The sequence below is a fragment of the Bombina bombina genome, chromosome 4 (genome assembly GCF_027579735.1).
Source record: "Bombina bombina isolate aBomBom1 chromosome 4, aBomBom1.pri, whole genome shotgun sequence".
Classification (NCBI taxonomy): domain Eukaryota; kingdom Metazoa; phylum Chordata; class Amphibia; order Anura; family Bombinatoridae; genus Bombina; species Bombina bombina.
The window spans coordinates 1,091,540,252-1,091,564,075 of NC_069502.1; the positions used below are offsets into that span (position 1 = coordinate 1,091,540,252).

Here is a 23,824-nt window from a genome sequence, read left to right on the forward strand (position 1 = left end):
AAAAACTCATTAATATCAAAGCTGAATATTTTTGGAAGTAGTTTTTAGTTTGTTTTTAGTTTTAGCTATTTTAGGGGGATATCTGTGTGTGCATAATTATTAGGCAACTTAACAAAAAACAAATATATACCCATTTCAATTATTTATTTTTACCAGTGAAACCAATATAACATCTCAACATTCACAAATATACATTTCTGACATTCAAAAACAAAACAAAAACAAATCAGTGGCCAATATAGCCACCTTTCTTTGCAAGGACACTCAAAAGCCTGCCATCCATGGATTCTGTCAGTGTTTTGATCTGTTCAACATCAACATTGCGTGCAGCAGCAACCACAGCCTCCCAGACACTGTTCAGAGAGGTGTACTGTTTTCCCTCCTTGTAAATCTCACATTTGATGATGGACCACAGGTTCTCAATGGGGTTCAGATCAGGTGAACAAGGAGGCCATGTCATTAGATTTTCTTCTTTTATACCCTTTCTTGCCAGCCACGCTGTGGAGTACTTGGACGCATGTGATGGAGCATTGTCCTGCATGAAAATCATGTTTTTCTTGAAGGATGCAGACTTCTTCCTGTACCACTGCTTGAAGAAGGTGTCTTCCAGAAACTGGCAGTAGGACTGGGAGTTGAGCTTGACTCCATCCTCAACCCGAAAAGGCCCCACAAGCTCATCTTTGATGATACCAGCCCAAACCAGTACTCCACCTCCACCTTGCTGGCGTCTGAGTCAGACTGGAGCTCTCTGCCCTTTACCAATCCAGCAACGGGCCCATCCATCGGGCCCATCAAGACTCACTCTCATTTCATCAGTCCATAAAACCTTAGAAAAATCTTGAGATATTTCTTGGCCCAGTCTTGACGTTTCAGCTTGTGTGTCTTGTTCAGTGGTGGTCGTCTTTCAGCCTTTCTTACCTTGGCCATGTCTCTGAGTATTGCACACCTTGTGCTTTTGGGCACTCCAGTGATGTTGCAGCTCTGAAATATGGCCAAACTGGTGGCAAGTGGCATCTTGGCAGCTGCACGCTTGACTTTTCTCAGTTCATGGGCAGTTATTTTGCACCTTGGTTTTTCCACACGCTTCTTGCGACCCTGTTGACTATTTTGAATGAAACGCTTGATTGTTCGATGATCACGCTTCAGAAGCTTTGCAATTTTAAGAGTGCTGCATCCCTCTGCAAGATATCTCACTATTTTTTACTTTTCTGAGCCTGACAAGTCCTTCTTTTGACCCATTTTGCCAAAGGAAAGGAAGTTGCCTAATAATTATGCACACCTGATATAGGGTGTTGATGTCATTAGACCACACCCCTTCTCATTACAGAGATGCACATCACCTAATATGCTTAATTGGTAGTAGGCTTTCGAGCCTATACAGCTTGGAGTAAGACAACATGCATAAAGAGGATGATGTGGTCAAAATACTCATTTGCCTAATAATTCTGCACTCCCTGTATATATAAAAAAAGTGAATATTTAGCAACATACAATATAGAAAAAAGTAACAAATACTTATGCAGTTACGGTGCTAAAAATGTCCCTATGGGAAAACTAACTTTGCTCTGCATCGGCTTAAAGCAGAGCGTTCCAAACTTTTCATGTTGATGACACACTTTTTAGACCTACATCATTTCGCGACACAGTAATTCAGTTGTACTGGCAAACAGGAGGTTAAACTAACTTGTTTTAAGAGATACGGACACATACATAAATTATATAATAATATAATAAAATATATTTACAAGTAACAGTAAGTATGTGAAAGAATTAAAAAAAAGTTTAACACCACCAATAGCTACTTACTATTTTAATGGGATGCATGAGGTTGATGGGATGAACATAATTTCTGAATATTTGGTGGAATATTAAAGACACTCGCATTTCATCATGAAGCATTTTTAAGCTTCCACTTCCTATCCATATATCAAAAGCAGGAACAGCAATTCACTACTGGGAGCTAGCTGCAAAAAACAACCCTTTGACTTCTGACTTAAGCTCAGCGTTTAAGTTGCCGCCCTCAGAGCTCAGTGAGTCCGATTGACTACTGCCTGTGCTGCAAACACACTGCTGTCGCACTCACTGACTACACGTGCAGTCACAGGCCAATTAAGGAGACTACACGTGCAGTCAGGAGCCAATGTGCCACCAATAGGAATAGTTTACGTTCCCACTGAGCTGCACCAATAGGTTAAGATGATCTTTGACCCCCCTAGGTATCAATCATGTGTCAACCATGTGATATGCATAGAAGGCAGGCGGAAAGTCAGAAACAAAAAAAAACAAATTAAAAAATTAAATTTAAAAAAAATTGTGCTGAAGCAGGGACACACCTACACACTGCTGCTGACACACTAGTGTGTCCCGACAGTTTGGAAAGCACTGGCTTAAAGGGACAGCAATCACAAACAATGACCCAAAAGTCCGACATGAGTGGATAAAAAATTGCAGTCATCTTAGGATGAAACTCACGAGTCAATGATGTGTGGGTAAAAGGGGGGTCGTAGTGCTATGTCTACTGACACATATAATTTTACGTTAAGCTAGGTCTGCAAGTTGAGATGCCGATCAGACCAGACATATTAGAAACATGTTGATTAACCCACTCCAGTTTTGGTTAATGTCGGTACTATTTGCTTGTGCGAATATTTAAGTGTTGTGCGGGAGTCTGTCGTACATTGTCCTTCACCTTCAACCCCAAGCATCTCCGCTCTCAGCGTCAACATGGAGCAAAGTACCTGCTCTCTGGTGCGACAGGAGTTTAGCTGTAACAAATGTCCCTCTCAGTAGAGCTGGAAGGACGCTGCTTTCTCTATCGGGCGCTAGTGATCCATTAGGATCAGCTTCCTTCCCTGTCGTAATACTGTTCTTCTGATCGCCATATTTGGCGAAAATGGAGATCTTGGATTCAAAACAATAGCGATGTAGGACCTGATGAGGTGCTCCTATGTGGCATGGGGTTATTTCTGGTGTAGGGATTTTGTTGAAAATCACCAATTCTCTGCAGGTGTGCTCCCTGTCAATTGCGTCCCGAGGTGAAGGGATCTGAGCAGTCTCCCCCCCGCACAAAGGAACAGAACTCTGTACCTCTGCATCCAGGCTCACAGCAGCATGCATGGCATCGCTTACAGTGTCAGGGAGGGAAGTTATTTCTGGATCTAATGCCATTATAGACTCCACCTTTTCATTCGAACTCTTACACTCATGAGATCCCAATTGATCTTTAGGAGTCTCTGGTTCCCAGACGCCATCTTGGTAGCCACATGGATTAGAGCAGCTTGCGAAAGATTGCGCTATCAAGACTCTCAGTCCAACGTAATAGTCTTCTAGCATAGCACAGATTAATTCAGTGTCCATCTTCATGCAATATGTGTAGTCAAGTATGACTACTCCGTAACCCGTCCGGGGGGGGGGGGGGGATATGCGGCAGCTTAAAACTCCACAGCCTGTAAAACAGAAACGTTTGGTTTGGCTGAACAGCATAGGCTGGAATTCACTCCGAGAAGCAACCTTCACTCTCCTTTATGGTCCTTTGTAATTATATCCATTGTAAAGTCACAGATAATTGTTGAAAGCACCCAAAAAGCACATATAATCCAAATGTGGGTCAGGAGCTTCCCCAAAGTGCGTCCTGCCGGTTCAGCTCATCACTCCGCCCCCAATTTCAGTTATTTTGACAGACTTGCATTTTAGCCAATCAGTTCTGAATCCTAGGTAACTTCACGTGCGTGAGCTCAATGTTATCTATATGTCACACATGAACTAACACTGTCTAGTGGTGAAAAACTGTCAAAATGCATTCAGATTAGAGGCGGCTTTCAAGGTCTAAGAAATTAGCATATGAGCCTACCTAGGTTTAGCTTTCAACTAAGAATACCAAGAGAACAAAGCAAAATTGGTGATAAAAGTAAATTGGAAAGTTGATTAAAATTGCATGCCCTATCTGAATCATGAAAGTTTATTTTGGACTTGACTGTCCCTTTAATATAGATCATTGCAATATGAATTATTTATCTATTTAAATTAATTGTACCTTTTATTTATTTGTTTACACTATATCTGTGCTTCATATCACGGCCCTACAAGGAGGATCAGGCTTTTGCAGGAAGTTGTATCTTAGCATGATGTCATAAAACTTCTAGACTAGATAACAGGGAGTCAGATTTGCCCTTGGTCAGAATTGACAGATAGAAAAAAGGGAGCAGGGCTACACTGAGAATTTCTAAGTGGTATTTATGCATTAAAGGGGCAGTCACAGTATACACCAGAATTTTTATTGTTTAAAAAGATAGATAATCCCTTTATTACTCATTCCCCAGTTTTGCATAACCAACACAGTTATATTAAAGTGAATGTAAACTTTAATGAATGAGTGCCGGGTTTTTAAAAATACTATTAAAACCAGGGGCACTTTCATTCATGAAACTGTACATTGCAGTGTTTTCTTTTTAAATACTTACCTTTTTCTGCAGCAAAGCAGGATCGGCGATCCCCCGCCTGCAGCTCCTCTGTACTTACGTCAGGAATGACGGAACCGGCTTCCTCCAATCATGGCGTGTACCCCAGAGCGTCCATCTCGTGAGGCCACGCCATGATTGGAGGAAGCCGGTTTCGTCATTGCTGTGCTAAGTACAGCATGAGAAGCAGGTGGTGGATCGCCAATCCGGCTTTGCTGCAGAAAAAGGTAAGTATTTAAAAAACAAATGCTGTAATGTAAAGTTTCATGAATGAAAGTGCCCACTGATTTATAAAAAGGTTACATTCATTTTAATATACTTTTTACCCCTGTGATTATCTTGTATCTAAGTCTCTGCAGACTGCCCTCTTATTTCAGTTCTTTTGACAGACTTGAATTTTAGCCAATCAATGATGACTCATAGGTAACTCCACGTGCATGAGCACAATGTTAACTATTTGGCACACGTGAACTAATGCCTTCTAGTTGTGAAAAAAAATTCATTCGGATAAGAGGCGGCCTTCAAGGGCTAAGAACTTTGCATATGAGCCTCCTAGGTTTAGCTTTCAACTAAGAATACCAAGAGAAAAAAGAAAAATTGATGATAAAAGTAAATTGGAAAGTTTTTTAAAGGGACAGTCAACCCCAACATTACAACCCACCACCCACATACCCCTACTCTAACCCAAACCCCCTTAAATAAGCCTAACACTACCCCCCTGAAGATCTCCCTACCTTGTCTTCACTTAGCCGGGCAGAACTCTTCATCCGATCCGGGCGATATCTTCAATCAAGCGGCAGAGAAGTCTTCTATCCGGCGATGTCTTCATCTAAGCGGCAAAGAAGAAGTCTTCCATCCGGCGATGTCTTCAATCAAGCGGCAGAGAAGAGGTCCTCCATCGGAGCGAAGTTTTCTTCCAAGCGGCATCTTCAATCTTCTTTCTTCGCTCCTCCGATGCGGAACATCCATCCGGCACGACGACTTCCAGACGAATGAGGTTCCTTTAAATGACGTCATCCAAGATTCTATCAGCCAATCGGAATTAAGGTAGAAAAATCTGATTGGCTGATTGAATCAGCCAATCAGATTCAAGTTCAATCCGATTGGATGATTGGTAGGGAGATCTTCAGGGAGGTAGTGTTAGGTTTATTTAAGGGGGGTTTGGGTTAGAGTAGGGGTATGTGGGTGGTGGGTTGTAATGTTGGGGGGTGGTATTGTGGGGGTTTTTTACAGGCAAAAGAGCTGATTTCTTTGGAGCATGCCCCGCAAAAGGGTCTTTTAAGGGCTGGTAAGGTAATAGAGCTGTTAACTTTTTTAATTTAGAATAGGGTAGGGAATTTTTTTTATTTTGGGGGGCTTTATTATTTTATTAGGGGGCTTAGAATAGGTGTAATTAGCTTAAAAATCTTGTAATCTTTTTTTATTTTTTGTAATTTAGTGTTTGTTTTTTAATTTTGTTTAGTTTATTTTATTGTATTTTAGTTTAGATATTTGTAGTTTATTTAATTTATTGATAGTGTAGGTGTATTTGTAACTTAGGTTAGGATTTATTTTACAGGTAAATTGGTAATTATTTTAACTAGGTAGCTATTAAATAGTTATTAACTATTTAATAGCTATTGTACCTAGTTAAAATAAATACCAAGTTACCTGTAAAATAAATATAAACCCTAAAATAGCTACAATGTAATTATTAATTAGATTGTAGCTATGTTAGGGTTTATTTTATAGGTAAGTATTTAGATTTAAATAGGAATATTTTAATTAATAATATTAATATTAATTAGATTTATTTTAATAAGAATTTAGTTAGGGATGTTAGAGTTAGATAGGGTTATTATTCTTAATATATATATATAATAACAATATTAACTATATTAACCTTAATATAATTAGGGTTAATATATATAATATAATAACTATATTAACTATATTAACCCAAATATAATTAGGGTTAATATAGTTAATATAGCTGGCGGCGTTGTAGGGGGATTAGATTAGGGGTTAATGTATTTAATATAGCTGGCGGCAGTATAGGGGGATTAGATTAGGGGTTAATTAATTTAATATAGCTGGCGGCGGTGTAGGGGGATTAGATTAGGGGTTAATCATTTTAATATAGCTGGCGGCAGGGTAGGGGGATTAGATTAGGGGTTAATAATTTTAATATAGCTGGCGGCGGTATAAGGGGCTCACATTAGGGGGTAGTTAATGTAGGTGGCGGCGGGGTAGGAGCTCACATTAGGGAGTAGTTAATGTAGGTGGCGGCGGGGTAGGAGCTCACATTAGGGGGTAGTTAAAGGAACACTGTACCCAAACATTTTCTTTCATGATTCAGATTGAGCATGAAATTTTAAGCAACTTTCTAATTTACTGCTATTATCAAATTTTCTTCATTCTCTTGGTATCTTTATTTGAAATGCAAGAATGTAAGTTTAGATGCCGACCCATTTTTGGTGAACAACCTGGATTGTCCTTGCTGATTGGTGGATAAATTCATCCACCAATAAAAAAGTGCTGTCCAGAGTACTGAAACCAAAAAAAGCTTAGATGCCTTCTTTTTCAAATAATGATAGCAAGAGAACGAAGAAAAATTGATAATAGGAGTATATTAGAAAGTTGCTTAAAATTGCATGCTCTTTCTGAATTACAAAAGAAAAAATTTGGGTACAGTGTCCCTTTAATGTAGGTGGCGGCGGGGTAGGAGCTCACATTAGGGGTAGTTGTGGCGGCGGGGTCCGGGAGCGGCGGTTTAGGGGTTAATAACTTTATTAGGTGGCGGCGGGGTCCGGGAGCGGCAGTTTAGGGGTTAATACATTTTTTTATTGTTAGGATAGTGAGGGGGGATAGCGGATAGAGGGTTAGACGTGTCGGGCTATGTTTGGGAGGCGTATTAGACAGTATGGGTGATTTTATAACTTAGTCAGGTTTTGTAGGTGCTGGCAGTTTCTAAAGTGATGTAAGTCACTGGCGACTCCAGAAATTTGTTCTTACACAGATTTCTGGACATCGCTGGTTTATCCGACTGACGGCGCCGTATATGTGATAGCTCGAGTTGCGAGCTGAAACTACGGGCGGTGGAAGTTCCCTCCCTTGCGCCGCAAACTACGATCTATATCAGATCGCGCCTCATATATTTAGCAAAATAGGGCTACAGTTTGAACTATTTGTCCTTGAAAACTTTATCTGTAGGAGTAAGAATTTTTTTTGAGTTGACTGTCCCTTTAAAGTGAAGGTAAAATTTGATGAATGAAAGCCCGTTTTTTTAAAATACTATTAAGGCAGCCGTTTTGATTAAAAACTTAACTTTGTTTTTTTCACAGCCAGAGCAGCTTCCCACACCCGGAGATTCTCTCTTCACAAATCATCAATGACTAATCCAGCTTCCTCCAATCACGACATGGCCTCAAGCAATGACTACCCTGGGGGTAAAGCCGTGATTGGAGGAAGCTGGATTAGTTATTGATGACGTGTGAAGAGAGGATCTCCGGGTGGGGGAAGCTGTTCTGGCTGTGCAAAGAAGAGAGGTAAGTTTTTAATCAAAATGGCTGCTTTTTTAAACTGATGAATGAAAGTGCCCCTGTTATTAAAGGGACAGTCTAGTCCAAAATAAACTTTCATGATTCAGATAGGGCATGTAATTTTAAACAATTTTCCAATTTACTTTTATCACCAATTTTGCTTTGTTCTCTTGGTATTCTTAGTTGAAAGCTTAACCTAGGAGGTTCATATGCTAATTTCTTAGACCTTGAAGGCCGCCTCTTAAGAATGCATTTTAACAGGTTTTTCACCACTAGAGGGTGTTAGTTAATGAATTTCATATAGATAACACTGTGCTCATGCATGTGAAGTTACCTGGGAGCTATCACTGATTGGCTAGACTGCAAGTCTGTCAAAAGAACTGAAAAAAGGGGCAGTTTGCAGAGGTTCAGATACAAGATAATCACAGAGGTAAAAAATATATAAATATAACTGTGTTGGTTATGCAAAACTGGGGAATGGGTAAAAAAGGGATTATCTATCTTTTAAAACAATAACAATTCTGGTGTAGACTGTCCCTTTAAATAGTATTTTTAAAAAACGGGCTGTCATTCATCAAAGTTTACCTTCACTTTAACATTATATGTCCTATCTGAATCATGAAAGTTTATTTTTGACTAGACTGTCCATTTAATTTTTTTGCTGTCTTTTTACACAATCTTTTTCTTTTTACAATTACTCTAACTTATTTGTTTTTACCAAATGAGCTATGTTTAATATTCCTTCAAGAAATCACAGCTTGTTTTGCAGAATATATTATCATAAATAAAATTAAAATAAATATGTAGTACAAAACCAGATTCATTATAAATCAATTCCTTCGTGATTATAGTAGAACCTCTTCAGAACTAGTAGGTAACAACACCCATCAGAAGTCTAAATTGTTGGGTAAGGTACACCCTTAATATACTCCTCCTCTTCTTGCTTGAACCTATCTGGAGAAAGAGAGCATAACGTTTATACAATAAAGGTTTCACCCTAAAGCAATTCCCAGTGTCACAGGTGTATGACGCAACAATTTGTGCCAAAGAGGGCAGACTTTCCAATGGCAAAGCAAACTTTAATCAGATTTCCAGTTTCCTTAATAAAGTCCAAATATTATTTAAGATCTCTGACAACAACAAGTCTATGGTGAGGTGCCTCATATTTTTCCCAAGATTGTAATGTAATGAAGAATCACAGTCTAAGGCAAAAGAGATGAAAGGGGTTTGAAAACTTGCTTAACCTGATGGAAACCCAAATAAAAAACACAAATGTCCAGCTCTGAAACATACTTGCTATGGGAAAATTCAGTATCTTAAAAGTTAACAATATTAAAGAGACATTAAAATCTTTGAGATGGTAATATAAAAATGATAAATTGTATATGTAAAATAACCTCTTCATTATTTATTTTGTCTCCTTTTTCTGTAACTGTAAGTGCAGAACACTGTTATATTCCACACAGCCATTGGCTGCACACTCTAGTGACCTATTTATAACTGTCCCTAATTGGCCACATCAGAGAAGGTAACCTAAGTTACAACATGGCAGCTCCTATTGTTTTATAGACACTGAAACTTTACACTTTTTGCCAGTATTTAAACAGATAATGCCATTTTTAAAAATACATCTACTTGTTATTTTTAAGAGTATTTTTTTCCTTTAAAGGGACACTGAACCCAATTTTTTTCTTTTGTGATTCAGATAGAGCATGCAATTTTAAGCAACTTTCTAATTTACTCCTACTATCAAATTTTCTTCATTCTCTTGGTATCTTTATTTGAAATGCAAGAATGTAAGTTTAGATGCCGGCCCATTTTTGGTGAACAGCCTGGGTTGTTCTTGCTGATTGGTGGATAAATTCATCCACCAATAAAAAAGTGCTGTCCAGAGTTCTGAACTAATAAAAAAGCTTAGATGCCTTCTTTTTCAAATAAAGATAGCAAGAGAACAAAGTAAAATTGATAATAGGAGTAAATTAAAAAGTTGCTTTAAATTGCATGCTCTATCTGAATCAAGAAAGAAAAAAAATTGGGTTCAGTGTCCCTTTAACCCCCTTAATGACCACAGCACTTTTTCTGTCCGTTTGGGACCAAGGCTATTTTTACATTTTTGCGGGGTTTGTGTTTAGCTGTAATTCTCCTCTTACTCATTTACTGTACCCACACATATTATATACCGTTTTTCTCGCCATTAAATGGATTTTCTAAAGATACCATTTTCATCATATCTTATAAGTTACTATAAAAAAATATATAAAATATGAGGGAAAAAATGGAAAAAAACACACTTTTTCTAACTTTGACCCCCAAAATCTGTTACACATCTACAACCACCAGAAAACACCCATGCTAAATAGTTTCTAAATGTTGTCCTGAGTTTAGAAATACCCAATGTTTACATGTTCTTTGCTTTTTTTGCAAGTTATAGGGCAATAAATACAAGTAGCACTTTGCTATTTCCAAACCACTTTTTTTCAAAATTAGCGCTAGTTACATTGGGACATTGATATCTTTCAGGAATCCCTGATTATCCCTTGACATGTATATACAGGTAACCCTCAGTTTACGCCGGGGTTAGGTTCCAGAAGGAATGGTTGTAATTCGAAACCGTTGTAAATTGAAACCCAGTTTATAATGTAAGTCAATGGGAAATGAGGGAGATAGGTTCCAGGACCCTCTCAAAATTGTCATAAGTAACACCGAATACATTATTTTTAAAGCTTTGAAATGAAGACTTTAAATGCTAGACAGCATTGTAAACCTAATAAAATAATCAAAACAACACACAATATATAATTAAACTAAGTTAAATGAACAGAAACATTTGCTAAACAGCATTATAAACCTAATAAAATAATCAAACAACACAGACTTCACTTTCATTTTTCTGCAAACAGTTCTTTCTATGCATTCCAATCTGGACAGAGTTATAGACAGGAAGATCTTGTTCTGCTCGATAGCTCAGGTCTGGTTAAACTTCTCAATGCTTTTCAATAGCAGTCACATGACTGGAAAAAAAGGTTGTTATTCTGAAACGGTGTAAATTGAACCGTTGTAAAACGAGGGCCACCTGTAATTTTTTTTAGAAGACATCCCAAAGTATTGATCTAGGCCCATTTTGGTATATTTCATGCCACCATTTCACCGCCAAATGAGATCAAATAAAAATTTTTTTTCACTTTTTCACAATTTTTTTCACAATTTTTTTCACAAACTTTAGGTTTCTCACTGAAATTATTTGCAAACAACTTGTGCAATTATGGCACAAATGGTTGTAAAAGCTTCTCTGGGATCCCCTTTGTTCAGAAATAGCAGACATATATGGCTTTGGCATTGCTTTTTGGTAATTAGAAGGCCGATAAATGCAGCTGCGCACCACACATGTATTATGCCCAGCAGTGAATGGGTTAATTAGGGAGCTTGTAGGGTTAATTTTAGCTTTAGTGTAGTGTAGTAGATAACCCAAAGTATTGATCTAGGCCCATTTTGGTATATGTCATGCCACCATTTCCCCGCCAAATGCGATCAAATAAAAAAAAATAACGTTCACTTTTTCACAAACTTTAGGTTTCTCACTGAAATTATTTACAAACAGCTTGTGCAATTATGGCACAAATGGTTGTAAATGCTTCTCTGGGATCCCCTTTGTTCAGAAATAGCAGACATATATGGCTTTTTGGTAATTAGAAGGCCACTAAATGCTGCTGCGCATCACACGTGTATTATGTCTAGCAGTCAAGGGGTTAATTAGGCAGCTTGTAGAGAGCTTGCAGGGTTAACTTTAGCTTTAATGTAGAGATCAGCCTCCCACCTGACACATCAGACCCCCTGATCCCTCCCAAACAGCTCTCTTCCCTCCCCCACCCCACAATTGTCCCCGCCATCTTAAGTACTGGCAGAAAGTCTGCCAGTACTAAAATAAAAGGTATCTTTTATTTTTTTTATATTTTTTAGCATATTTACATATGCTGATGTGAAGGATCCCCCCTTAGCCCCTAACCTCCCTGATCCCCCCTAAACAGCTCTCTAACCCTCCCCCTCTATCTTACTGGGAGCCATCTTGGGTACTGGCAGCTGTCTGCCAGTACCCAGTTTCCCCCAAAAATGTGTTTTTTTCTGTAGTGTAGCTTCCCCCCAAAGTACAACCCCCCTCCACCTCCCAGATCTCTTAGATTTTTTTGTAATTATATTTTACCCAATTGTCATGAAAAAAAAATTCTGTAGTGTAGCCGTTCCCACCCGCTTCCACCCCGTGCACGTGCCCGCCCCCCGTGCACGCATGTGCGCCCGTGCGTGCCCCCGGCGACCCCGCCCATGATCCCGCCCCCCACCACTCCACACGGCCCATCGATGGCCGCCAACCCGCCTCCCAGACTGGCTCCCACCCACTAACGATACCGGCATTTGTTTAGTGTTTAATTTCCCTTTAAATACAATGAGTGCAATTGTTCAAAATGAGAATGTTTAGCAACATTTAAATCCAGGGGGAGATTGGAATCTTTGAAGACGGGAAAAAAAATGAATGTTACAACATAGAGATAAAAACTTGCACTGGAAAATAGGTGAAACCTTGAACTTCCAGAAGCTAATTCTCACACAATTCTGAGAAAATCTACAAAACAGATAAGGATTTTCAAATAAATTCCACACTATTTTCATATGAACTCTAAACATTATAATATACATTAGCATTTTCAGGTTTAAGGGCCTTCAGAATATTTTTTTAATTGCCCGCATTTGGAGGAGAAAACTTATATGAGCCTCCAAGGAAAGTAATTACATCCCTGCATGGCAATCTTGTAGTTTTGCTTGTTGACTTCAGATCTATTTGCAAAATCACCCAATTTTAGGAACATGTAAATCTCCTTTTGGAGGGGCAACTCACTGGGATGAATAATCTGATGAGTCAGAAGTTCTAATGACCTGGCAAATGAATCACATAATTCTCCCTTAGATGCATTGCTGGCCATCTAAAAATATGTGCTGCTTGCCACATTGTAGGTGCGCTTGATAATATATGCAGTTTAATTTATGTTGTCTGACTGAATGTGAACAACTTTCCAACTTATTTTTATCATCAAATTTGCTTTGTTGAAACATTGGTGGGCTCATATGCTAATTTGTAAGCCATTGAAGGCTGCCTCTTATCTCAGTGCATTTTTTTCACAGCTAGACAGCGTTAGTTCATGTGTGCCATTAGATAACATTGTTCTCACTCCCATGGAGTTATTTATCAGTCCGCACTGATTGGCTTAAATGCAAGTCTGTCAAAAGAACTGAAATAAGGGGGCAGCCTGCAGAGGCTTAGATACAAGGTAATCACAGAGGTAAAAAGTATATTAATATGCAAAACTGGAAAATGGGTAATAAAAATTATGGAGTAGACTGTCCCTTTAAGTTTATTATGGCTTTCCTCTAAAATCAAAGCAGAGGAGAAAGCATCATCAAGCTTAACGCTTCAGTCTACAACAGATTTAGAGGTACAGACTTCACAACATCTCACGCTATCATTATTTACAGGGGTAGCAGGTAACCAGGACCCTCATATTTTGAGAAATAATTAATGGCAAACAACAACCCTATATCATAACAAAAATCAACTTTGCATTTTGTATCATTGATTAAATGGCATTTAGTTATAGCAGAGACAGGGAACAGTGCAAGATAGTATAATTCCATTGTGAATGATATAAAAATGAAGTGCTAAGAAAAGCAGAATATGATGCCATAATTACACCATTATTGCCAACTGGAATGTTATGTTGTTATCCATGTGAAAGCTGCACTTATTAAATCCTCACTATTTGTCATTAAAAAAATAATAGTTCACAGAACAACATAAAAGTACTAAAAAACACAACATAAAGAATTTTATTTGCACAAAACAAAGCACACATAATTTACATGTGCCGGACATTAAATCTTGCAGCAATATACATTAGTGGAAATGACTAGCCTTATGCTGCAAATGTAGAACAGCATAAAATAGAGGCACACACACAGACCTAGTATTATCCCCACCAACGCCACAAATAAAATATCGTACAACCTGACTGTCGTGGTGTCTTCTAAAACAGGGCTTAAGCCATCTGGATAAAAATAGGGCACCGTAGATGGGAAGCACAGTCTTTATAGCAAGCAAAGTGATCAACCCCTGACAGTATCCTTCTTGCCCCACAGTATTACACAGTATGGGTTGAGGTAACAGTAAGGGGTACCCTCTGAAAACCAGTCCAGAAGTAATCATCTTAAGTGTATAGGGGTGGCTGTAAGTTGGGACACTCGCAAGGTCAAAGTCTCAAATTGTCCACATGCAAGGTATATAATTTGAAAAGTGTTTGATAAATTGATTTTCTAATGATTTAGAATGTGTTAGAATTAAAAAAACAAAACAAGAAAGCCCATGTTATGCACTTCACACAAGGGTTATTTGATTCATTGTAATGGACCCCTTGAACCTATTGAAGCTTCCTTTTTTCATATAGTAAGGAAGGACTGCATTAAAATAATAAATAAATAAATAAATAAATAATAATAAATAAAACAATAATATTAACTTATTATTATTATTATTATTATTATTATTAATAAGGATAAATTGTAACACCCTGGCACAGTAGGGACCCCAAACATATTGTGAGTCTGTGCTATAGCATAGGTATTTTTTGACTGTTTTATAGGCACCAAGCCATCAGGATATACATAATAAAAATAGTTTAAACACATCTAAAAAAGATGTAACTGGAAGTATTAAATGCTGAATTTGGGTATAAAAAAAATCTACTTTTTTTTCAGACGCACTGTAAGAAATTTATCTCGAGACAAGCTTGGCATACTAATGCGCCTTTCCCAGAATTTGATATTTGGTTTGTTTATTGCTTTCTTCTTAATTCGATTAAATAATGATGTACTAAAAGGTGCAGTTCAGGATCGAATTGGGATTATTTACCAATGCCTAGGAGGACCCCCCTATATAGGATTACTTAATGCTGTTTCACTGTGTAAGTTACTACATCCTTTTCAATCTATTTTTGTGTACAACACTGACAATCTTTTATGTCCTGATTTTAGAATTTAGAAATTACAAATCAAAAATAAATATTTTATGCATTAAACAAAAATAACGAAGTATGTTTTTGTATTCTTCAGTTCCTGCCCTAAGAGCCATTAGCGATCAGGAAAGCAAGGATGGCTTATATCAGAAGTGGCAAATGCTCGTGGCGTACATTATACATATTTTGCCATTCAGCATTGGCAGTGTCGCAATATTCAGTGCCTTCACATACTGGTAAGTTAAATGCTTTATATATATTATATATCAAGGTTGTCCACCCTAAGATACAAGGAGTCAAGATTATCAATTGCCCTTTATCAACGTCACACTGTCACATCCCACATTACTAATCTCAGATACATGAAACCCCAATGTTTTTCTTTCATGATTTTAAATAGCTTTCCAATGTATTTCTTATTATGCAATTAGTTTAATTCTCTTTCTATAAAAGGATACCAAGGTAGGCTCAGAAGCTGCTGATTGGTGAATGCGCATATATGGCTTTCAGCTAGCTCCCAGTAGTGCATTACTGCTTCATCAAAAAGATACAAAGAGAATGAAGCAAAGTAAATAATAGAAGTAAATTGGACTGTTTTAATTTGTATGATCTATCTAAATAACCAAATATTTGGGGTTTCATGCCCCTTTCATATCTGCATCGCAATGTCATCTTCTTCTCTACTGCGTATATTTTTGTTTTCATTAATAGAATTTATTTGTTACCTGCCCTTGTATGAATAGAAATACAATGTAAACCTTCACTTTAAATGTACTATAAATACAGTATAAATACAGTATAAATATAGTATAAATACAGTATACAGTATAAATACAGTATAAATACAGTATAAATACAGTATAAATACAGTATAAATATAGTATAAATATAGTATAAATACAGTATAAATACAGTATAAATATAGTATAAATACAGTATAAATACAGTATATAGTATAAATACAGTATAAATACAGTATAAATACAGTATAAATACAGTATAAATACAGTATATAGTATAAATACAGTATATAGTATAAATACAGTATAAATACAGTATATAGTATAAATACAGTATAAATACAGTATAAATATAGTATGTTCTCCATGCAATAAAAGTTAAAGAGATGATTTAAAGATGAGTTGAAGGGGTAAGAATTGTGGAAAGAGAAAAGTAAGTACTGAGGAGACCAATAGAACAGGAGAAGTTTCACCAGCAGATATACAGAAAATGCTTTGATCAGCAGGGCATCAATACAAAAAAACAACATATGTTTTAGAATAGTAATAATTTTTCAAACATATTGACACTATATGTAAAAACATCTTACAGGACTATTGGGCTGAATCCGGAGGTCACACGGTTTGGATGTTTCTTTGCTGTAGTTCTGGTCCCTCATCTCATGGGAGAGTTCCTTACTCTTGCTGTTCTTGGTGTGGTCAACAACCCGAATATAGTGAATGCCGGTGTAACATTGCTTAACATCGCCGGAATCCTTGTGGGATCTGGAATTTTACGGTAAAAAGCTTTGCAAAAGCATTCACCGGTCTATGTTATGTAAGCTGTTTAATCAAACTGTCACAATTTTGAAGTTCACCAAAGATGCAAATGAAATTCAACAATTCAAGTTCATCAAATGCTAGCCATAACCCTACAGTAGATGGTACTGGAGTATTTTCTTATGAATATTTTATTCTTTCTTTATTTTGGAACATGTAGTCCTTAAAATGAATTTATTATTTTGACCAGAATACTAAACAAGGTTTTCTCTTTCTCAACCCCCTCCACCGCTCCACTCTAAGGGGCATATTTATCATAGTGCGAGCGGACATGATATCATGCCTGCCGCACATCGCTAAATGCCGACAGCATATGCTGTCGGCATTTATCATTACACCAGCAGTTTTTGTCAACTGCTTGTGGAATGCCGCCCCCTGCAGATTTGAGGCCAATCAGCCGATAGCAGGGGATGTCAATCAACCCGATCGTATTTGATCAGGTTGATTTCTGTCCGCCGCCTCAGAGCAGGCAGACAAGTTATGGAGCAGTGGTCTTTAGACCGCTGCTTCATAACTGCTGTTTCCGGCGAGCCTGAAGGAGCTTGATAATTCACCCCCAAACACTAATTTTCCTAGCAAAACAAGAATGCAGTGTGTCAATTTATGTAACCTAATTATCAAATGGATCAGCGTTTTGGCTGACGAAACAGCAAACATTATTCTTTCACCTTCACCAAGTAAGTGCACAGGGAAATCAATTATCTAGGGCTCGAAAAAAATATATACTTAAAAGGGGCATAAAACCCCAAATTTGTCTTTCATGATTCAGGTAAGCAACTTTCCAATTTACTTCTTTATTATTATTATTATTATCAGGTATTTGTAGAGCGCCAACAGATTCTGCAGCGCTGTAAACATAGTCGGTGTACAGAATAGCTTTTGTAGGGGTCAAGTGGGTAGAGGGCCCTGCCTGGGCCCATAGGCTTACAATCTAAGGGGTTCAAGGGGAAAGCAATGGCGTTAGGAAAGGTTAGTGTTGGTTGTATGCATCCCTGAATAGTAAAGTTTTTAGGGAGTGCTTGAAGCTGTTAAAACTAGGGGAGAGTCTTATGGAGCGAGGCAGGGAATTCCACAAGATGGGGGCCAGTCTGGAGAAGTCCTATAAACGGGAATGTGAGGAAGTAACAAGAGAGGAGGAGATCCTGAGCTGATCGAAGGGGACGGGAGGGAGAGTATCTAGAGACAAGTTCTGAGATGTAGGGGGGAGCAGTGCAATTGAGAGCTTTATATGTCAGGGTGAGGATTTTATGTTTAATCCTAGAGGCAAGAGGAAGCCAGTGAAGGGATTGGCAGAGAGGTGCAGCAGATGAAGAGCGACAAGTAAGGAAGATGAGCCTGGCAGAGGCATTCATAATGGATTGTAAAGGAGCTATGCGGCAGCTAGGTAGACCAGAGAGGACGGAATTGCAGTAGTCGAGGCGGGAAAGGATGAGAGAGTGGATTAAAATCTTGGTTGTATCTTGTGTAAGGAAATGTCTAATTTTAGCAATGCTTTTAAGGTGGAAGCGGCAGGCTTTAGTCAAGGACTGAATGTGAGGAGTGAAGGAAAGATCTGAGTCAAGTGTGACCCCAAGACATCGGGCATGCAGGGTAGGGGTAATGATGGAATTATCAACAGTTATAGAAATTTTGGGGGTGGAGACATTGGGAGAAGGGGGAAAAATAAGGAGTTCAGTTTTGGTGAGATTTAGCTTAAGGTAGTGAGAGGACATCCAAGATGAGATGTGAGGAAGACAGTTAGTGACACGGGTTAGTAAGGAAGGAGGAAGGTCTGGTGCAGAGAGGTAGATTTGGGTGTCATCGGCATACAAATGGTATTGAAACCCATGGGACTTTATTAAGGAACCTAGTGACGACGTGTAGATTGAAAAGAGAAGGGGACCAAGGACAGAGCCTTGAGGTACCCCAGCAGAAAGTGGTAACGGGGCAGAAGATGCTCCGGAGAAGGCTACACTAAATGTACACTAAATGTACGGTTAGTCAGATAGGAAGAGAACCACAAGAGAGCTGTGTCACAGATGCCGAAGGATTGGAGGGTTTGGAGCAGAAGAGGGTGGTCAACAGTGTCAAAGGCTGCAGACAGGTCAAGGAGGATAAGCAGAGAGAAGTGGCCTTTGGATTTTGCTAGGTCATTGGTAACCTTGACAATTGCTGTCTCTGTAGAGTGATGGGAACGAAATCCAGATTGCAGTGGGTCAAGAAGAGAGTTTAGTGTAAGGAAATGGGATAGACGTGCGTAAACTATAATACTTCTATTATATTATAAACTTATTTTATTTTCTCTTTGGTATCCTTTGTTGAAAGAGCAACAATGCATTACTGGGAGATAACTAAACACATTGGGGCCTATTTATGTAAGTGCGAGCAGACATGATCCGAGCATATGCTCTCAGCATACGCTCTCGGCATTTATCATTGCACCAGCAGTTCTTGTGAACTGCTGGTGCAATACCGCCCCCTGCAGATTCACGGCCAATCAGCCGCTAGCAGGGGGTGTCAATCAACCCGATCAAATATGTCCGCCGCCTCAGAGCTCGCCAGAAAAACACGGGGCATCAAGCTCCATATGGAGCTTGATAAATATGCCCTATTGGGTGAACCAATGACAAGTGGCATATTCAGGGATATGATTGCTTGTGTTAAATGGGTCACCTTTCAATCGGATTAATTTAAGCTCAACTGGAGCTTTTTTGTAAGTATATTTGATTTGTATAGGTTGAACTTGATGAAGTGCAGTCTTTTTTTTCAACCTCATCTTCTATGTTACTATGTGCAATCACCAATCAACAGTTGGCTCCCAGTAATGCATTGCTGCTCCTGAGTCTACTTAGTGATGCTTCTCAAGGAAGGATACCAAGCGACCCAAGCAAATGATATAAAATAAGTAAATTGGGACGTTATTTAAAATTACATGAAGTTTAATTTTGACTTTACTGTCCATTTAAATTTTATGATGGAAATAAAATATTGTTTTGTTGGTTTTTGTCTAAGGAATTTACAAGAAATGCCTCGACTTTTTCAGCTGCTAAGCTACATTACGTACCAGAAATATGCTTGTGAAATCCTAATAATCAATGAGTTTCATGATTTGACTTTCACCTGCGGTGAGTATCTTATATGTTATTATTGAAACTTAAAGGGACATAATACTCATATGCTAAATCACTTGAAACTGACGCAGTATAACTGTAAAAAGCTGACAGGAAAATATCACCTGAGCATCTCTATGTAAAAAAGGAAGATATTTTACCTCACAATCTCCTCAGCTCAGCAGAGTAAGTTCTGTGTAAAAAGTTATACTTGACCTGCTCCCAGCTGCAGGTAAAAATAAAAAATAAATGAAGAAATGAACAGCAGCCAATCAGCAGTGCTGAGGTCATGAACTCTTACTGTGATCTCATGAGATTTGACTTAACTCTCATGAGATTTCATAGTAAGCTTCCTTTACCTGATTGGTGAAATAATATGAGAGTTCACGAGGCTCATCCCCTAAGCTGTCCCAGGAGAGACATACTAAAATGATGCTTAGAAATCCTTTACAATGGGAGGTCTTTCTTTTTTACATAGAGATGTTCAGGTGATATTTTCTAGTCAGCTTTTTACAGTTAGAAAAAAAAAAAAAGTTTGAAGCACATACAAATATAAATCCAACGTTATTATTATACACGGGAAATTTTTGTTTGGTCAAAAAACTTCTTTTTTTTTTCTTTTTTTTTTTAAAATGAAACAAATACTGAACATTCCTGGAACATGTACATTCATTTTTGCTAAATTAATGTTTTCTGCACCGTTAAATACTTACCTTTAGCGTGCTGGAGGGCAGCGCTAATCCCGATCCTTCTTCATAGAGCCCAGGGGTAAGTTGATAGGAGGCTTAGCATGGTGGATACCAAGGCCTGTGCTAAAAGACTTTCGCCTTTAACGCAGGCCCTGGGATTCGCCTCACTAAGCCTCCTATAAGCGCATTCTGAGGCTCTGTAAAGAAGGATCGGGATCAGCAGGGCTTTCCAGCGCGCTACAGGTAAGTACTGTAACCCCCTAGGGTAATTTAAAGGAAATAAATAAATACTGCCAAATGTGCATTTGTTTGGATATTCATTTAGTGTAAATATAAATTTTAAATAAAGCTTGTCTCATATTTTGAGACAACACAAGTACAGAAATAAAAATAGTTATTAAAGGGACATTGTACACTAGATTTTTCTTTGTATAAATGTTTTGTAGTTGATCCATTTAGCCCATCTGGAGAGCGCAACAAATCAAGTGTAGTTTAAAAAACTTTAATGTAGCCCCTAGCTAAGGCAGCCACAAGAGTGTCTGCTAGGTGTGTTCATGGGTGAGCTAATGGCAAGAGGCATATATGTTCATCCACAAATCAGCAGCTAGCTCCCATTAGTGCATTTTTGTTCTTGAGCCTACCTAGGTTTGATTTTCAACAAAGGATAATAAGAAGATAAAGTAAATTGGAAAGTTGCTTCAAATTGTGTACTCTAGCTGAAAAAATTAAAGTTTGATTTTGACTTTACTGTCCTTTTAATCGTAGACTAGATTGTCACATCCTTATATTCCTATATGTAGGAAAACTAAAATTAACCCTTTACTAGGTATTTTCACAAATTTAAAAACAATGCCTTAAACGCTATGCAATAACCAACATTGTATGACACAACAGTAAAAAAAGGAATAAACATTAATATGAATGTCTTATTCAAATCTCATTTAATCATACACATATGAGTAAGTTATAATTCTGCAACAAATTAACAGATTGTTATTAAATAAAACTAGGATTGCCATATTGCCGCTTCAAGGGAGGACACATATGAAAAATACATATGGCAGGGTTCTTATACTGGAACATTATTCAAACATTTCTTTAAACTGCCCCTGACATATGTATTTTTCATAAGTGTCCTCCCTTGAAGCGGCAATATGGCAACCCTACCTAAAACATACTTGGTAGAGACCAAAATATTTCTAAAAGAACAAATCAACAGAAAATGAGGTAGAGGGTAGAACTCTTTAATGAGTTTCCAAATATAATCATTGCACATTAGGAACAACATTACTAGGTCAGCAGCACACAAGCCCTAAATCTCTCCAGAAAATACCAGATGACTGCCGCAGTGCCCAACTCACCATTTCTGAGCAACAGGAAGAGGGACTTGTGTGTTGGCAAACCACACTATGGGATCCGCCATACTAAGCCTTTTATTAGCTCTGCGAAGAAGGTTTGGCATTAGCTCAGCTCTACAGTGCGCTAGAGGTAAATATAGCGCTACAGGTGAAGCTTTTATCCTGTAGCAAAGGAACATTTACATTCTTTTAACGAAAATGAATATAAATGTTCCACAAATATTCAGTATTCGTTTTGTTTAAAACTAAACAAATACCAAATAGTACAGCAGACAAATATTTGGAAAAAAAAAAATGTTTTCAAATATTTGTTCTGAAAGATTTGGACCAACAAATTTTTCACTGCTGCACAAGTCTAATCCCTACAGTCTAGATAGGAAGTGGGTCTGTGATGGTGTAGGGCTGTTTCTGCTACAAAGCGCTTGGTGCTTTACTTGTGGAGCCCTCTAGCCAAACAACTGACAGGTACAGGGACATTTTGGACAATGGCATATTATTAATAGTTTGGAAATACTTCAAAACAGATCCCTGAAAATGTCCACAACATGTCACGCTGCAATATCCGTCCAGTAGTAGTTTGATGAGCAGGGCATCCAAGTGCTGGATTGGCCAGCCCAGAGTCCTGAAAGCAAACAGATTATCTGTGGGATATGCTGAAATGCTGACTCTGGTACAGAGTATTTTGTGGAAAGCATATGCATACAGTTATTATGACCAACGCTGGGCTTACTATGTACTGATGGTTAAATCCTCTTGTTTCTGTCGGACCTAGGGGTCTGAATACTATTGTCCACACAGTGTAGATCAGGAGTGTAAACATCCAGGCCACAAGATCTCACAAGATCCTGCTTTAAAATAATCTATGCCAGAAAAGAAGCAATTTGTGATGCTCCTTTTTTTGTCAGGAAAAAGTCAGAAATGTCTAAAATGACATGCCATTGGCAGCTCTTAAGGGCTGGATTTGGGGAGCCCATATACATACAGATTTTCCTTCTTCTTCACCTGACTTTGTATAGTCCCCTCTATTCATCTAAAGCATCAAATATTTAGTGACCCATGCTGCTATTGCTGTAGAAATGTCATTTAAAATATGTTCCTTTAATAATATTAATAAAAACATCCTGTTAAAAATGAAGTGTTTTATAATATTATCATTCATGTTGCTAGGTTGTACTTGAACACTTCTGTTTTAAATGTAATTTGTATTCCCCAGGTGGAGCGAACACATCAACTGGTGCACAATGCATCTTTACAAATGGCAATGAGTATATTGAGAAGACATATCCAGGTGGCACTTCTAGGATCACTTTTGACTTTCTTATGCTTTATGCCTTTATCCCTGCAATCATAATTGTCGGAATAATAAGCTTTAAAATACGAGATTTTTTGATTCGTAGATAAATAATTGTGTTATAAAACTGTGTGCGATTCTGTACAACCGTAAGAAAATATTTATTCAGAAAAAAAATCTCTATTGTATCTTGAAATTGATAAACGAATTCCGGTTTTAAAGCAGTATTGGCACATTTGGGAAAGATAAAGCTAGTGAAAGTGCTATGTTTAATTCATTGTAAATAATTATATCACAAATCTTTTTCTTAAGGTAGTATGACTGGGTATTCAGATGTCACATATAAATTAACTCTAAACAGTGTAAGCAAATCACTGCGTAGCATTATGCTATATACTGAGAAGCAAAACCAGGGGTAAATCACAGGAAGACGAAGCAAAAATAAACAATACACGGTGCATGTTACTATACTTTATTACACATTTTATGAAATGTTTAACTGACTGTCCCAGTAAATGTTAAATTTCAGGAGAACTACTTTAAAATACAGATTGTAGATATGCGGAATTGCCTTCAAGCTGTGATAGAAGAGATAAATGCAGTAATTGAATTCCATGCATACAAGTACCCTGAGTTGTTGAATGTCACAACTATTGGTCCTCATAAAACTTCTATGTAATGATGATAAACATAAATATATCATGGAAAAGGACAAATATCTTATTACCAGTACAGAGACAGTGAAAACCTGAACATTCTAAAGTAGGATCTTAACATAAACTAAAGAGACTTGTTAAAATATAAT

General features: G+C 37.8%; 1 protein-coding gene across 1 annotated transcript in view; it reads left to right on the forward strand.

Moving 5' to 3' along the window:
• ABCG5 (ATP binding cassette subfamily G member 5) overlaps positions 1–23,129 on the forward strand; it is a 69,464-nt gene extending 46,335 nt beyond the window's left edge. Inside the window, exons 9-13 of the mRNA XM_053712731.1 lie at positions 14,777–14,982; positions 15,131–15,269; positions 16,366–16,551; positions 19,584–19,696; positions 22,942–23,129. Coding sequence (XP_053568706.1) covers positions 14,777–14,982; positions 15,131–15,269; positions 16,366–16,551; positions 19,584–19,696; positions 22,942–23,129 — 832 coding nt within the window. The remainder of the gene's footprint in view (positions 1–14,776; positions 14,983–15,130; positions 15,270–16,365; positions 16,552–19,583; positions 19,697–22,941) is intronic.
• The last annotated feature ends 695 nt before the right edge of the window (positions 23,130–23,824 follow it).